Source organism: Musca domestica, unplaced genomic scaffold (genome assembly GCF_030504385.1).
Source record: "Musca domestica strain aabys unplaced genomic scaffold, Musca_domestica.polishedcontigs.V.1.1 48, whole genome shotgun sequence".
Classification (NCBI taxonomy): domain Eukaryota; kingdom Metazoa; phylum Arthropoda; class Insecta; order Diptera; family Muscidae; genus Musca; species Musca domestica.
Genome location: NW_026712340.1, coordinates 3,777,447 through 3,794,423, shown reverse-complemented (window position 1 = coordinate 3,794,423; position 16,977 = coordinate 3,777,447). Strand labels below are relative to the sequence as shown.

The window sequence follows — 16,977 nt, the reverse complement described above, 5'->3', positions numbered from 1 at the left end:
GTGTAAGTTCTTGCACTTTTTGGAATTTCAATGGCTCATTTTTCAATATTTGCCGAATGGAATATTGCGATATTTTCAGCTCACGAGCCATTTTTCGGTCACTGCGACGCGGGTTTCGATCAAGTCGCTTCTTTACTTTTCGAACCATTTCTGCTGATGTTGCTGTTTTCTTCCGTCTACTTCCTTGACGTCGGGCTGCTCTACCAGTATCACGGTAACGAGCGATGGTACGATACACAAATGATTTATTGACATTTAAATGGTAGGGTGCTCTAACGATAGCCACTTGTGGTTTTCCAGCCAAATATAAAGAAATCTCACTATCACGCTTGAATTCCATTACGAATAACTTTTTTTCTGGAAAGTTCTTATCAAAATGCTTTTATACGATTGTAAACAATATAATAAGCTGTAACTGGAATAATTTTAACAGCTGTCGGACGAGTAGCTTAGAAATGACAGCAGTCTGAAGTTGGTTGCAGGTTTTTTATCTAACCCTGTAGTTCCCTCTGAAACCAAACTATAACTGCTCTGAAACCACTACTATTTCAAGTAAATTATTTTCTTACGGAAGCTCTACTAAATATGCATAGTGGTGTAGGGTATCATATAGTCGGCCCCGCTCGACTTTTGATTTTTCCTTACTGGTTGTAAAGTCATAGTTATATTAGGTCTGTCTGGCCACTCAGAGAGTAAGGCAAACCTAGTCTCTTTTGAAAGAGAGAAATGGAAGCAGACAATATTTTCTTAAAAAACTGGAAGCAGTCAACAGATTTTTCAATTTTTTATTGTATTTAGAATAAAATATAATAATTTATTAAAAAAAAAATAAAATTGGCTAATAAACGTAGAATTGTCCTATTGTGGACACTTGAGTGATTATATGTTTGTAATTACCCCCATACTATGGAGAGTATCTAAGTCGATCGAAAAGGGAAATGAAACGAAGGTAGCCACTTGAAATCGTGTTAAATTGGGTTTCTCTAAATTCATAGGTATTTTCATAGGCATATTCAATGATTTGTTTATAATAATCTTTCCATATATCCAAAAAGAATATGAGACAAAACATTTCAACATATTAATTTTATACAGATCCTTGTTTTATTTACTGTAATTATTATTACTATTGTTTTTATTTTATCATTAATTGTTGTATATATAACGTAAAACGTTAAAGCTTAGCTTACGGTAATGTAAATACACATTTAAGGAAAATTCTTGTTGACACACAATGTAAATATATATAAATATGTTTATGTGTATTTATACATAAAATTAAAAACAAAACATTATTTTTTAGAAAGAAAAATAAAAATAGGAATTTAAAAAAAAATACGACATGTATATATATTGACTAGAAGTTAGGAAGTAGTAGTAGTAATGGTGTTGTTGGTGGTGGTGGTAGAAACAATACAAACAAATCAATAGATTATCTGGTTTTGTATTGTAAAATGATAAAATACATAATATACTTAAAAATAGGTGGGATTTTTTAAATATTAATTTTAGAATTTTATATTATCTGCTAAATGCAGTCATAAAATGTTTATGAATTTTTATATTTATGTTTTTTATTTCATGTGGAATGATGGTATTTTTGTTTTTTTTTTAGAAACAAGTTGTTCAAAGAGAAACAAATAAATAGTTGTTGGGAGTTTATTTACGATTGTTTAAACTTATTCACTAAAATAATCTTATTATTAATAGTTTGTTTGTTTTAGAAGATAAATCTTGGGCGAGGATTTTGAGTAAATTATGGATATGTTAGGACCTAGGTAAATGTATAAGTAAATCAAAAGTTTTATGAGTCTTTAAATATTATCTGCTGGTGAAACAAGTTGGAATGGATGGCGTTAGAGGACAGAGATACTTTCCTTTTTTGTAGTTAATGTAAAACTTTGATTTCACAAAATAATGTCTAAAACAACTTTAGGCAGCTGTGAAAATCTGTGGTACTATAGAATGTTGATTTTAACGGTCAAGTACAACACAAACGAATGTTTGATATTTGAGATGACAGCGTTACCATTAAAAAGTGCCTGGTCTATATTTTCTATTGTTTCTGGGAAAGCATAAGCCCGTTGGATTGTCGTCCTTGACGGATGGCAGCTGTGAAAATCTGTGGTACGATAGAATGTTGATTTTACCGGTCTAGTACAACACAAACGAATGTTTGATATTTGAGATGAGAGCGTTACCATTAAAAAGTGCCTGGACTATATTTTCTATGGTTTCTGGGAAAGCATAAGCCCGTTGGATTGTCGTCCTTGGCGGATGCTGATAACCACAGGTTATTTAACCAGGCCACTCTTATGACAGAAGATGTAGATTTGAAATTTAAAATCTTCCCCATATTCCTTAAAATTCAATAAGCCGAGAGATGGAATGACGGATGGAGAGCGGGAATCGCTTATAGGTTAGTTCAGAATTTGGATGCGCAACCTTTAGTTTGAAAACCATTTGATTGTTACTTCAAACAGACACAAAGGGTTCATTGTCATCCTGACAATTTACCTAGAATAAATGAATATTAACATCAAAATGAAGAAGATCGGTCAGAACTAATTTATAGTAATTCGAGGACTTTTGAGAAGTTAATTAAGGTCAATGGTTCCCTAATGGAAAGTTGGAAAAGAAGAAGTTATTGCTCCCGATTTAAAAGACGCCGACAAAAGAAATGCTCGTTAGTTTCTTATTTCTCTTCGCAAAACCTATTCTTTGTTGTCCTCAACAACGATTCTCATCTCATCTTTACAGAGAGAGAAGAGAACAAGATCGTTCTTTTCCATGGCCAAATCAGATAAGAAACTTGTGGTAAGAATCAGACTGATCACTGCAACATAAGGAACATGACTTCTAAGTGGGGTTGCAATGACCTGAAACGGCCCAAAGTCTCGTACCAAATATTCGAGTTCCCGTGATCCTTGGTCTCGATGAGGCAAAACTACTGACGCCCCTAATTAACCACTAATCGCCCTAATTAACCACTAGACTCCCAAACAACCGTTCCTGCAGAAAGTTTATTTTACGGAGAGGGGAAGAATCTTGATCAAGATAAACCCAAAGGTAGTGCGGAAATTCGAAAAGAATCACCCTCCCACCCAATGACCACACTGAGAAGACCAGTCTACCTATGGGCTATCCATTCGATTAGGATTCCGCGGCGGGCACCGAAGACAGCACCACATCCCGAGGCTAAAAATTCATCGGCCGGACAAACAAAGCAAGCCGGTTGTCAGCAAGCAGGTTGGATTCATTCGCCAAAGGTCCCATGCCTGGAAAAAGCCACAAGAAAACGACAATCATCAAGCCAAATTGAACAGAAAAGAAAAATATCCAAGACTATCCACTCGGATAACCTCAGTGTAAAAGTAATGTTACTTCTGTAGGCAAACTTCTTCAGACTATTCACCATTGCAGAAAATACATCCATTTGGTGAATAACAGCCTGCTGCGAATAAGTCTGCGCTGTTCCAGGACTCTATCCGAGAAAATGCACAAATTACACTGAATTACATCTGAAGAGGAAACTGTTCCTCTTTATAACAGAGTTGTGAACCAAATATGGCTCAGAATGATATCTTTAAGTTCCCCCTCGTCAGGGAAATATTTAGGGTCAGAAGTTTTTCTATCCATTAATCAGAGTGCTCTAGTAATTTCTTTGAAAGCAGGCACTGTGTTTTGACCTTCAGAAAGCATAATTCAATGCAATCATCTCTAATAGGAAAGGGACTACTTTTTTACTTTTGAAGTCTCTTCGAGTTCAACAGTAAAAAATAAACTTTGTCATAGTTTCGACCCGTTCAAATCTAACACCTTTCCGGTTTCGAATCGTTCACATGGAACAACACCATTCCAACTTGTTTCATTCTTTTACCACACTTTCTCTTTTACGCGCATTCTTTTAATCATCAAAAAATAATATTTCCAAAATTCTTTTTTGTACAGATTTACGCCGTTCCTTGGACATTTTCAATAGTTCGGTGGTCACCAGCTCACCCAACAACTGTTCCGAGCTACGTTGTACCGGTGTGGGTGGCGGTGTTTGTGGCACTTGGAATTTACTGAATTGCTGTTGTTGTTGCTGATGCTGCTGGTGTTGTTGCTGCTGCTGGAGATTGTTTTGATGTTGCGGCAATTGTTGATACAGCTGGAATAGGAAATCAGCATTTGTGGGAAACATTGTTTGTGGATTACCATTTGGGGTATTTGTGGCCAAATGTGTTGAATTGGAACGTTGCAGAGCATTCGACGAAGAAGCATTTGAGGGTGCCGGTGATGCTGCTGGGAGATTTGTAAAAGGATTTTCTGTATTGGTATCGTTAAGTATACTTTGGGTTTGCATCATGGATGCACTGTTCTCGTCGGAATCTTCATCGGACTCATCCGCACCGCCGTTAGTGGCACCAAATTGTGAATTATTGGAATTATTTAGTTGATGATGAGGATGGTTGCTGCTATTGGTTGCTAAACTATTGTGATGTAGGCTGCCATTGTGATGGAGCGTATTTTCCGCGGAAGTGTTATTTAATTGTACCCTGGGTTTCTTAGTGTAGTTACTACTACTCGACGAGTCCATATCTTCGTGATGGGAATCGTTGAAATTTTGGCCATTGAAATGATTGCCATTGCCCATGTCACTGCCGCCAGCTGCCGTTGAGGAGGCCCCCGAATTGTTGAGGTTATTATTTGAGGAGGAGGAGGCAGCGGCGACATGATGATTGGGTGTAGAAGTCGAGTGACCAGCACTGTTAGAACCATTTTGTGTGGCACCCAATGGAGACGAAAGAGGTGATTTCATTGAAGACGATGACGAGTGTAAACCATTGTTGCCATTCGATGTCGATGTATTGGCCACAACTGCCGACAGGGCATTGGTGGCAGCATCACGAAAATGTTCATTGTAACTTTGTAGCATGGGTGTTAGCTGGCCATGTTGAGAGGCCACAGCCGCAGCAAAATCCCGAAACACTTGGTCGGCTTCGATTTTAACACGACTATCACTCTCTAAAGCTGAGGCAGCTGCTGCGGCAGTACTTAAAGCATTCATGGCATGTTGTTGATCCTGAAAGTGGTGGTGTTGGCCAAAATGGCCTATACTTTTGAGAGAACTATTCGATTTGGAGTCCATATTGTAGTCATTGAAACTTGAACCGTTCGCCGAGTGGGGTGAGGTTAGGAAATTGGGTACATTTCGATATGATTTGCGTGGCTGTATGTGTTGATCGAGAAATTTCATTTTTTCCAAATATGGCCGCGAGAGATGTTCATAGACGGGAGGATCGCCCTGTTTACGTTGGCTGACATAACGTTCGCGCAAATATTTCCATCGTTTTTTACAGGTTTCCACTGGAAATAATAAACAAAAAAGACAAAAATTATTTCAATATTTTTAAAACGTTTTCTCGATTTCTTACAGTAAAACAATTCCAAATATGGTGTTTTAAATATGATATTATCCTTAAGTTTTTTATCAAGCATTTTAAATGTTTTTTTTTTTTTTGTAACGAAAATTCAAAATCCAAATTTCACTTTCATTTTCTTGGAGGACAAAAAAAGGGTTGTTGTTGGGAAACTGTTATTTCAATACTGTTGGTTTTCGCCAATTTTTTCCACTTCTCTCTTTTTTGCAAGTGCTGAAAGTCACCCACATTTGTAGTGTAATAAAAAAAAACGAAGTTTATTTTTTTTATTATTTGTTTGCTGCTCTTCCTCCCCTGCAAGACATTTTTTGGTGGTAAGAGCTAGCTAACTAAATCACAGAGTTATGGAAAACCTCTTTTTTAAATATGTATATTTCGTTAAGGAAAAATATAACACAGGCTTTTGTGTTTCACCCCTCCTCTTTCGATTTACGGCTGCTGCCGCTTCCTGGGGGGAGGAAGCAGTAATTAAAACATTTTTTATGTGAGTGGTTATTTGCAAAATCTCTGGGGTATATATGAGGTGAAGAAGAACAAAAAAACGTTATAGGGTTGCATATTTTTTATGTAAAAGCAGTCAGCCAGCCGCACAGTCAAGAAGTGTTGTGTGCCACAGTGAGTTTTTTTTCGATAACATGTGCCAGATTTCAAAAACCTGTGTATGGTGGTGGTTTCAGTTATGAATTCATTACAAGGCACCCACATTTTTTCGTGTTTAATTGAGTTCAATAACATTTGCTCTTGTAAGCCGTAAAGTATGAGTGAAATTTTTTGGATTTTGAGTGAACCTCTTTTTAGTGTAAACAAAAAATATGAATGGCCATTACTTTTTATGAATGAATTGAGTCATTCTTTGCTATTTTTGCGTAGAAGCATGACCCCATGTTTTTTATGTACAAATATCTCATGGTGAAGAGGGTGTTTTTTTGTTAGAAGTTTCCTTTACTTTGTGTCAGAGGATATTATCAGCCAGGGTTTTTGTTTGTAACATATAAGTATCATATATTTTTATAAGCATTAATTTGGTGTATTGAAGTTATAATAAATGAATATTATATTTTTTTTTTTTTTTGTAAATTTGTAAAAAAATTAAATTACAAATTGGAATTTATAGGAGATCATGTGATCTAAAATTAATCTTTATGCCTACAATTTAAATCTTTAGCTTTTATAAAATTAGTATATTGGAAATTTTAATTTGTGAAAATTGTTTGCTGGTTTTGTTGGGGTAATATTCTCCGTAGCGGTTATTAAAAAAAACAACTTTTATGGCAAAAACTTTTTATACCCAAACTCAAAAGAAGAGGAGCCACAAAGGGGAAAAAAACTTAAATTTCTTTGGCATTTCTTCTGAAACTTACAATCGCACTTATAAACATTTCTATTCTATAAATTTTCGTATAAAATGTCATCATTTTACCATTTATCAACTTAATCATAACAATTTAAAATAAAGCTAAATTCGACTTGAACAAGTATATATTTAAAAATACAAACATTATATAGGCAGAGAACACGAAAACCTAAATTATAACCGATTATAAATTCTTAAAATTGGAAGTTATGTTGCATGAAGGGCTTTAACAAATAAATAATTGCTGTACTGAAAACCCAGAACGGCAAATTCCGTATAGTCTCAGTTTTATGACAATTTAAATACAGGGTGAGATGGAAAAACTGCAACCAACTTCAGACTGCTGTTAACTCTAAGCCATTCGTCCGACAGCTGTTAAAATTATTCCAGTGACAGCTCATTACATTGTTTACAAGCATACAAAAGCATTTTGATAAGAATTTTCCAGAAAAAAAAGTAGCCCAAGAGGACGGAAAAAAACAGCAACATCAGCAAAAATGGTTCGAAAAGTAAAGAAGCGACTTGATCGAATCCCGCGTCGCAGTGGCCGAAATATGGTTCGTGAGCTAAACATATCGCAATTTTCCATTCGGCAAGTATTGAAAAATGAGCTCGGGGTAAAGCCATTGAAATTCCAAAAAGTTCAAGAACTTACCCCGGACCAGAAAAAATAGACACAATGGCCACCAAAATCTCCGGATACCAATCCCTAGGACTATTGTGTCTGGTGTATTTTGGAATGCAAGGTTGGCACTAAAAAATACCAAAGTGTCGATCACCTCAAGCAAGCGCTTCGCCGGGAATGGGCCAAAGAACCGCAGAGCAACATTCGGGCACATGTGACGGTTTCATTGGCCATATGAAGGCTATAATTCGTGACCAATTCAAACAAATCTCAACATATTCTAAAATGTGTCGCTATTACCTTCATTTTTTGCTTTCAATAAAAAAAAAAATTTAAAAAAAAAATGTTAAAATTATGGTTTTTGACTTTTGGAAAGCTACTTAGAAGGTTACTAAATGGAACTGTCGCGGAGATTGTTGAAAAATCCACCAAAATCCATCCACATTATATTGTAATCCGGAGGTCAGCAGAGTTGGTTAAGGACTTTTATATTAGCTCTCTCAAGGATATCATCCATAACTATAACTGCAAAGCTATACTCACGTATATACACATTAGGATATACGTGGCTTTCTTTAGAAAAACGTAAACTCGAACGGATCGAACTTTTAGTAACCTCTACTCCATGGCTCAATAAGAGAGGTTGGTCAACTTCAAAGAAACTAGAAAAATTCAACTCTGTGCTGGAGTCTTATAGTGTCAAAAAGACTTTTAAATATGCAACAGTAGGCCTTGTTTATTTTTAAGTTTTTTTTTTTTTTTAACAAAATTCTTTTATTGGGAAAACCCGCGAAACAAGAATGAAATTTCGGGGTTACTCCACAAGATGGAATCTAAAATAATTGGCAGTCGTGATCCATAAGTGGCTATCAGACATTAATAATTGTTGGGTTGTTTATGCATTATTTTTAAATCATTTACTGAAACTATACTATATACTATAGGTGGCTCTGGATTTTTTTTTTTTTTTGAAAAATGTTCACAAAAAATATTGTTTGTCTATGTCATTTTTTATCAGAATTCCACTAATTAAAACAATGACTTACAAATACGTATTTAATAGAAATTAAAGTACCAGGAATTCAATGATCCACTCAAAATTCACAAGCAACGTAGTTTTTCATGCAAAATGTGATTGGCAAGTACTCAAGCCCTTGAACCTCGGTGGAAGGTATCCCTAAAGGATCTAAATGAATAATAAATGAGTTTTTGAGTGAGTATCATCTTCATATTGACCGTCAAATATTTATAAGATTTACTCTCTTGATAGTTTGAATTTCGACACAAAAATTGTCATTAGCTTATTATTCGAAGAAGTGTTAAATACGTTGTCATGTTTAGATCAGATAGCTGCGCGGTTCTTACTAATCCAAACTTTTTTATTGTTTTTAAAACCGGTCATGACAGGAAGGGTATAATACTAAAGCCTGGAGAGACTGGTTACAAATGTTCCATAAATACCATAGTTTTAAATGGAAAACTTTAATTTTAATAGGATATTTTGCTTCGTAACCTGTGCTGAATTCTTCCATAATTGACTCCTATTTGAATACGATTTAATACAAAAAAGTGTTTTATGTTGGACTCATAATCACATTTCTTTTTCAATATGTTAGGTGACACTTATTACAAAATAAAGATGAACGAGCCAAATGGTACTAAAATATCAATTGTTCATTAAGATACAGAGTTCCTTTTGAGTTATTAACTCAAACTAACTTTACTTTTTACTATATCGTATGGCCCCCATATGGATACCGTTATATGGGGGCCATACGATATAGTAAAAAGTAAAGTTAGTTTGAGTTAATATTCGGTATTTTGATGATTTCAGGCACATTTTTCAATGGAATTGTCTGACAATCTACACCAGGAGTTGCCTTTGAGTACTTCATCCCCTGGAAGAGAATTGTCTATATAGGACCACGATATCGTGTACCCCCATATAACGGTACCTCCCTACATTCGGTATTTTGATGATTGTAGCCAACATTTTCAATAAAATTGTCTGAAAACCCACAAAAGGGGTTCCATCTGAGTACTTTACTCTCTGGAAGAGTATTGTGATATCGTACACCCCCATATAACGGCTACGTTATTCACCAGATTTTTTAAAGTTTCGTATTTGAATATTGTAATGGCTTATGACAAAAGGTGCCTATGCAGTTAAACGTTGTCGTATAAACCCTAATATAACGGCTACAGGCACTTGTTTTTTACAAATTATGGAAAAAATTGTTGATGTTTTTTTATGATTTCCGAATTATGGGGATTATAATTAATTTCGATCATTCGATTTAAACGTCAGTTTTTGAGGGTCAATATTTAGCACCTTGACGGCTGCAGCTAATCGACTGCAGCTAATCACTTGTCTTAAAATTATGTAATTACTGCTACCTTGTTTATTGTCATGGACCTTTGATATTCCATTCGAGAAATTATAATCTAGGGAGCCTCAAGATCTAATTACGATAACATACACACTTAGCAAGTAACTCCATTGATGTCCGACTTCAACTTTTGCTTCAAATCTTGCAGGAGAGTTTTTTAATCTATTCACGGTTGCTTGTAATCAAAGTGTATTATGGAAGAGTTTTAAATTATTTCATTACGAAATTGTGTTCTTGGGGGTCTTACATCAATTTCTCAGAAGTTTTAGTAATAATGCTGTTCTCTCTAAATCCTATAATATTTCAAAATTCACGAAAAAGTTTTTATGGCAAATTTAAGCCACTTGATTTTTTCCTTGTGTATAGAACATAAAGAGGGTGTTTTTGGAAAATGTTTTGATTCATGTTCATAACTGAGTTATGAATTTAAATTTCTAATAAGACCGTCAATGATTTGAAAACCCAACACATTGGCTGATTATAAATGACTGCATTTGGAAAATTACTTTGGTTTTTGGAGAAAAAGCAAAACACCTTACCTACAATTAAGGAAAACATATAAAAATTATCGCAAATTCCTTTAATTTAATTACACACACACACTTACCATCGCTTCTCAACTTTAATGCAATCGCCTGCCAGGCTTCATCTTTTGTCTCATATTTATTGCCATTGGGATTCTGGCCATTAACACTGCCATTGAGGTAATATTTCTGACGATTGTATATAACCGCATGTAAAGCTACTTCATCGATTAATTGTTCATCCATTGTTGATGAGTTTCATACAAAGGCGAAGGTAAGGGAACAGGCAAAGACACAAAATAACAAACAATTACTGCCGCTCCCGATGAGAGGCGAAGACGTTTTTGCTTCCTTATGGGGTGAAGATTCTGTTTTTCTAAATCACTACTTCTGCCACCGATTTTGTGTTACAAAACTTTCATTGGTGTTCCTTTTGTTGTAATTAATGTTTAATTAATTTAATTAGCAAGTTATGTGACGACACAAGACAACATACGAGACCACCGACAAGTCACATATACAACAAATAAATATACGGGTTACAAAGGCGGCATTTTGATACATTACAGCCCCATCTTAACTTCCACACATTGCTCTAAATTAACACACATTATCTGAGATTTTTTCTTTGATTTAATAACTTTCAATTGAACATTCCACTTAATTTACTTGTGGCGCTTTTCTTTTCTAAGGTGCTAATTGTTTTTTCGTCAATTTTTTTGTCGTACCAAAAAAAATCAAAACAAACCCGTTGCCCGAAGTTAGCTGCAGTTGTGGAGTTGCCGTCACAATTGTTCAGGGTTGACTAATCGTGGTATTTTGGTTTGCCAGTGTTGGGAATGTGCGTTTTGAGTGTAAATACGTGGAGCAAGTCAATGAATTGAGTAACAAATGTGTATTGAGTGGATATTTGTAATGGTTGCAGTTTTTTTATGAAATAGGGGATAGTTTTTTTAGCAAGTGGATGTTTGGGATTTTTTTAGCATGATATTTTTGTTTTCTCATAAGATTTTTTTCAGTTGTTGTTGGAAAAGATTTTGCATAACCAACTGAGGGGCGATACGGTTTTTGATGTGCAAACAGGAAGAGTACATAGGAAGCATTTTAATAAAAAAAAAAAACAAACTATTATGACTATTTTGAAATGAAAAAAGAAAGCAAATTTAAAATTTTTATGGAAGAAGTTGAGAAAAGTCGAATAATAATGGGATAAAAATGTGGGTCAAAAATTGTCCAATAAAAAGAGTAGATATAAAACTGTTTAAGTGGTTATTCAAAAGTAACAAGACTTTTTCAAGGTTTCAGTCCGTCCGCTCTTTTTCTGTCTGGATAAGATCTAAATTTTCGGCAGCAACATATTTTTAACAAACCTAAATTGCGAAGATTATCATTTCAGTCCACTCTTTTTTAGATAGTTTCCATATAAAAACCAGTAAAGAAAGTCTTAAAGTCGGGCGGGGCCGACTTTATGATACCCTACACCACTTTGCTAATTTAGTAGAGCTCCACATAACAATTAAAAGTTTTTATGGGAGAATTCAATCATACACGCTATGATTATAATTATAATTTAAAGTTCAAAGGACTAAATATGCCGAAGCATTTGTATATTTTAAATTGGGACTTGTATTGCCCATTTGGTGCACAATTAATTTGAGATCGGATAAAGATATATATGGGAGCTATATTCAAATCTGAACCGAGCTATATTCAAATCTCGATAAATTTTGGCAAAGATATTTCTGAGCTGTATTTGATATATTTCCCTGAATATCGTTGTTACGGAGTGCATATTTCGGTTGTGGGTAACAAATATAACAAATCGGATGAATAATATATATGGAAGCTATAGCTATATCTGAACCGATCTTCACCAAATTTGACATACTAGCTTCTAGACTCAATTCGGTCGTAAGTGCCAAATTCCATCCCATTTAGACAAATATTAGACGTTTGGTCCACAATAAAAGGTAAATCGGACGAAGTTATATACGGGACCTATACCCAAATCTGAACCGATCTCGATAAAATTTAGCAAATGTATTTCTGAGCTGTATTTGATATATTTCCCCAAATATTTTTTGTTGCAGAGTGCATATTACGGCTGTGGAGGACAAAAATAACAAATCGGATGAACAATATATATGGGAGCTATAGCTATATCTGAACCGATTTCGATCAAATTTGGCACAATTATTTTAAGGCCTAATTTGGGTGTATATGCAAAATTCCATAAAATTCGGGCTGATATTACACGTTTGGTGCACAATAAAAGGCAAATCGGACGAAGATATATATGGGAGCTATATCTAAATTTTGACCGATTATCTCCAATTTCAATAGGGTTCGTCCTTGGGCCAAACAAATGATTTGTGCAAAATTTCATCTGGATCGGACAATAAATGCGACCTGTACTTTGTTTACAAAAATACATGGACAGACGGACAGACGGACGGACAGACGGACGGACGGACATGCATAAATCGACTCAGAATGTGATTCTATGCAGATCATCAAAAGGAACTATGGGTCTATCTCGTTTCCTTTTGCCTGTTACAAACAAATGCACAAAGACATAATACCCTGACCACCTTGTGGTGTAGGGTATAATTACAGTTTGATTTCAGATATTTTAAGGTGATTAACATTTTTAAAATTCTAGTTTTTTAACATTCCATTTTTCTTGGTTTATCTCTCATGGTAGAGTTATCCAATAATTTTAAACATAATTCTGTAACTCTTGTCAGATCTAAATGTAGAAAAAAGAACAAGTAAAAAAGCGCCGAACTTTTAATATTCTCCAACATTTTGAAGAATCTTGAATAATTTCAAAAAATCTTTCGAAACAAAGCTCCTTAATGAAAATCGTTATTAGTAATTTGTTGCATAAGTAATTTTTTGTCAAAGCCTGTAGTATTGATTCCGACTTCATATACGAAATTTGAAAAAAAATCGTTGATTAATGTTGCTAATATCATCAAAATACAGGACAAATGGAAGTACTGTTATATGTGGGCTATACGAAGACGTGGACCTGTACTCCTAGTACTCATAACGAGCTTCAAACTTTAAATATGAAATTTGAAATCATTTATGGGATGGATATGGACAATTTTCTTCCTGGGAATAAAGTACTCAGAAAGAACTGCTTGTGTGGAACTTCAGATAATTCCATTAACAAATATGGCTACAATCATCAAAATACCGAATATCGGGAGGTACCGTTATATAGCGGCTATCCGATATCGGGGACCTATATAGACAATTCTCTTTCAGGGGTTGAAGTACTCAGAGGCAGAGTTTCTCAGACAATTCCATTGAAAAATATAGCTACAATCATAAGAATACCGAATATGGGGGATATACGATATCGTGTACCTATATAGACAATTCCTGCAAAGAAAGTACCCACAAAGAACTACTAGTGTACAGTTTCAGACAATTCCATTGAAAAATGTGCTTAAAATCATCAAAATGCCGAATATCAGGGAGTACCGTTATATGGGGGATATACGACATCGGTCCACGACCCCCGTCTTCGAGCTTGAACTGGCTATCTTAATTCGTTTTGACTCTAGAGTGATTACAACAGTCGGACAGGGCTAAATGGTCTTGGAATTTTATTACTTCGATGAGTTACAAACGGAATGACGAACTTAATATACCCTCCATACTATGTATTGTGGAGGGTATAAAAATGACCATGGTAGAATAGTGAAGTTGACTTCATTTCAAATAAGCTCATTTCAGCTCTGCATTTTCCGTAATTTACGTTGTCAAATATAATTTTGATGTCAAAATGTTGTCAAATGTATAATTCATGGTAGAAAAATACAGGTAGATGCGTCAACGCTTGAGAACATTGATATGTCAACATTTTTTAAATATTTCTGCAAAAATAAGTACATTTGTCTATGTTTTACAACACAACGCCAATCGGAGTTTGTTATAATATGCATTTTTTAATAATTTTTACAAATTTGAGTAATTTTTCATTCAAAAATTTCGATTCCAAAATTGGTTTGACAGTTCATTGTCCCAGCAGCTGTGTCGAAGCGTCTACCTATATTCTTCTACCAGGGTATAATTAAAAAAAAGAAACAAAAACAAGTAAAAAAGCAGTAAGTTCGGCCGGGCCGAACTTTGAATACCCTCCACCATTTGGAACGAATTAGAAAATTTTCAAAAAAAAATCCAATAAAAATTCTTTTAAAATCTTTAAAATATCTAATATAGGAAGGTGCCGATATATGGGGGATATACGATATTGTGGACCTATAAAGACAAATATATGTCTGCGTGTAAAGTACTCACAAGGAACTCCATGTGTGGATTTTCAGGCAATACGATTGGAAAATGTGGCTAAAATCATCAAAATACCGAATATCGCGGGGTACCGTTATATGGGAGCTATACGTTATCGTTAACCTATATAGAGAATTCTCTGTCGGTGGGTAAAGTGCTCACAAAGAACCCCTTGTGTACAAAGAACCCCTTGTGACCATTCCGTTGAAAAATATGGCTAAAAACATCAAAATACCGAATGTCGGGGGTACCGTTATATGAGGGCTATACAATATTGTGGACCTATATAGATAATTCTCTGCCGAGGTATAAAGTACCCACAAGGAACTCCTTGTGTGGATTTTCAGACAATTCCGTTGAAAAATGTGGGTAAAATCATCAAAATACCGAATATCGGGGGGTACCGTTACTTGGGGGCTATACGATATCGTGGACCTATATAGATAATTTTCCGCCGAGGTATAAAGTACCCACAAGGAACTCCTTGTGTGGATTTTCAGACAATGCCGTTGAAAAAATGTGGGTAAAATCATCAAAATACCGAATATCGGGGGGTACCGTTACATGGGGGCTATACGATATTGTGGACCTATATAGATAATTCTCTGCAGAGGTATAAAGTACCCACAAGGAACTCCTTGTGTGGATTTTCAGACAATTCCGTTGAAAAATGTGGGTAAAATCATCAAAATACCGAATATTGGGGGGTACCGTTACATGGGGGCTATACGATATCGTGGACCTATATAGATAATTCTCTGCCGAGTTATAAAGTACCCATAAGGAACTCCTTGTGTGGATTTTCAGACAATTCCGTTGAAAAATGTGGGTAAAATCATCAAAATACCGAATATCGGGGGGTACCGTTACATGGGGGCTATACGATATTGTGGACCTATATAGATAATTCTCTGCCGAGGTATAAAGTACCCACAAGGAACTCCTTGTGTGGATTTTCAGACAATTCCGTTGAAAAATGTGGGTAAAATCATCAAAATACCGAATATCGGGGGGTACCGTTATATGGGGGCTATACGATATCGAGGACCGATATAGCCCATCTTCGAACTTGATCTGCCTGCAGACAAAAGAGAGATCTGTGCAAAATTTTAGCTTCCTATCTTAATTCGTTTAGACTGTAGCGTGATTACAACAGACGGACGGACAGGGCTAAATCGTCTTAGAATTTTACGCTGATCAAGAATATATATACTTTGTTGGGTCTAAAATGATTATTTCGATGAGTTACAAACGGAATGACAAAGTTAATATACCCTCCATACCTTTTTTGGTGGAGGGTATAAAAAAAGACATGATAGCAAGCGGTTACCTTCTTATTCCTATGAGTGTTGAATGTTGCCATTAGGTGTGTCTGGTTACCCTAAAATTTGTAACAATTGTTACAAATTGTTACTGGAAGTCGTCTGTTAACCCGAAAGTTCTGCAAAAGAGAGCGGTTGGAGAGAGAAATTTTGACAGTTCTTTCAGTGAGAGTTTGCAAATTCTTGCTGGACAAATTTCTTCTTGCAATCACTTGCAACTCTTCTTCTTCTCATTCATCGACATTAAATCAGATGTTTTCTATTGTTTATTTATTTCTTTTTGTGATTTTAATTTGAAAATATTGTTTTGGAATTAGCAAGACTAATTGTTTTTGGAGAACAACTTTACAAAATGTGAAAAAAGTAAATATTAATATGTAATAAGAAAATAAAAGACTATTTCCAGCATTTTTAGACAAATGCCATTAGCAACAGGTTTAAAAAATTCCGCGGAACACATCATATCTATCTTCCCTTTGCTCATATTTTTATTTTATTGTCAATTTCCTTTTTATTTATAAAACTTGTGAAATTGGTGGTGGTTCCTTTCGTTTAATTCTTTTAATGGGGGACAAATTGGTTTGTTCTGACAAATCAGCTGATTAGTTGCAAGCTTCTGCAGGAATACCGTCTGTTTACTTTTCGCAATTTCCTTGCAAAAGAGAATAAAACTACCTTTCCCACTCAGAAAGATGTTGCTGGACAATTCCTGCAGGAAAAGTAACCAGACACACCTGTTATAACCAGTTAATGAAAAATTATATCATATGTTTTTCACGAGATTACCATATACAATTCTGCCATGATCTCTCTTTTTATTTAGCAAATTTTGATTGATTTTCCGAAAGAGATATACAGGCATGTCAAAGAAATAAATTCCGACCGCAAGTGCAATTAATACCGTATTTAGCTTCTCCATAAAATAAACCAATTTTTCGGAATGAAACGATTTTTGATTTTGCAAGTGCAATTGCACTTTTATGGAAACTTGTAACTTTTTAACACTCATAAAACAATTTAAAATAATAAAA

General features: G+C 35.0%; 1 protein-coding gene across 1 annotated transcript; it reads right to left on the bottom strand.

Moving 5' to 3' along the window:
* Nucleotides 1–1,085: 1,085 nt before the first annotated feature.
* Nucleotides 1,086–11,107, bottom strand: LOC101894254 (uncharacterized protein DDB_G0283357). Its single transcript, XM_005179241.3, has 2 exons — nt 10,403–11,107; nt 1,086–5,352 (listed from the first exon to the last, which is right to left on the bottom strand). Exons 1-2 carry the CDS (start codon nt 10,563–10,565, stop codon nt 3,908–3,910), a joined length of 1,608 nt encoding a protein of 535 aa, XP_005179298.1. The 5' UTR covers nt 10,566–11,107; the 3' UTR covers nt 1,086–3,907.
* Nucleotides 11,108–16,977: the final 5,870 nt, after the last annotated feature.

What these genes read in the sequence shown, in the direction of transcription:
- LOC101894254 (XM_005179241.3), bottom strand. Translation starts at nt 10,565, where the DNA reads ATGGATGAACAATTAATCGATGAAGTAGCTTTACATGCGGTTATATAC. An exon ending in ATTAAAGTTGAGAAGCGATG is followed by an intron (nt 5,353 to 10,402) that starts GTAAGTGTGTGT and finishes TATTATTTCCAG; the next exon opens with TGGAAACCTGTAAAAAACGA.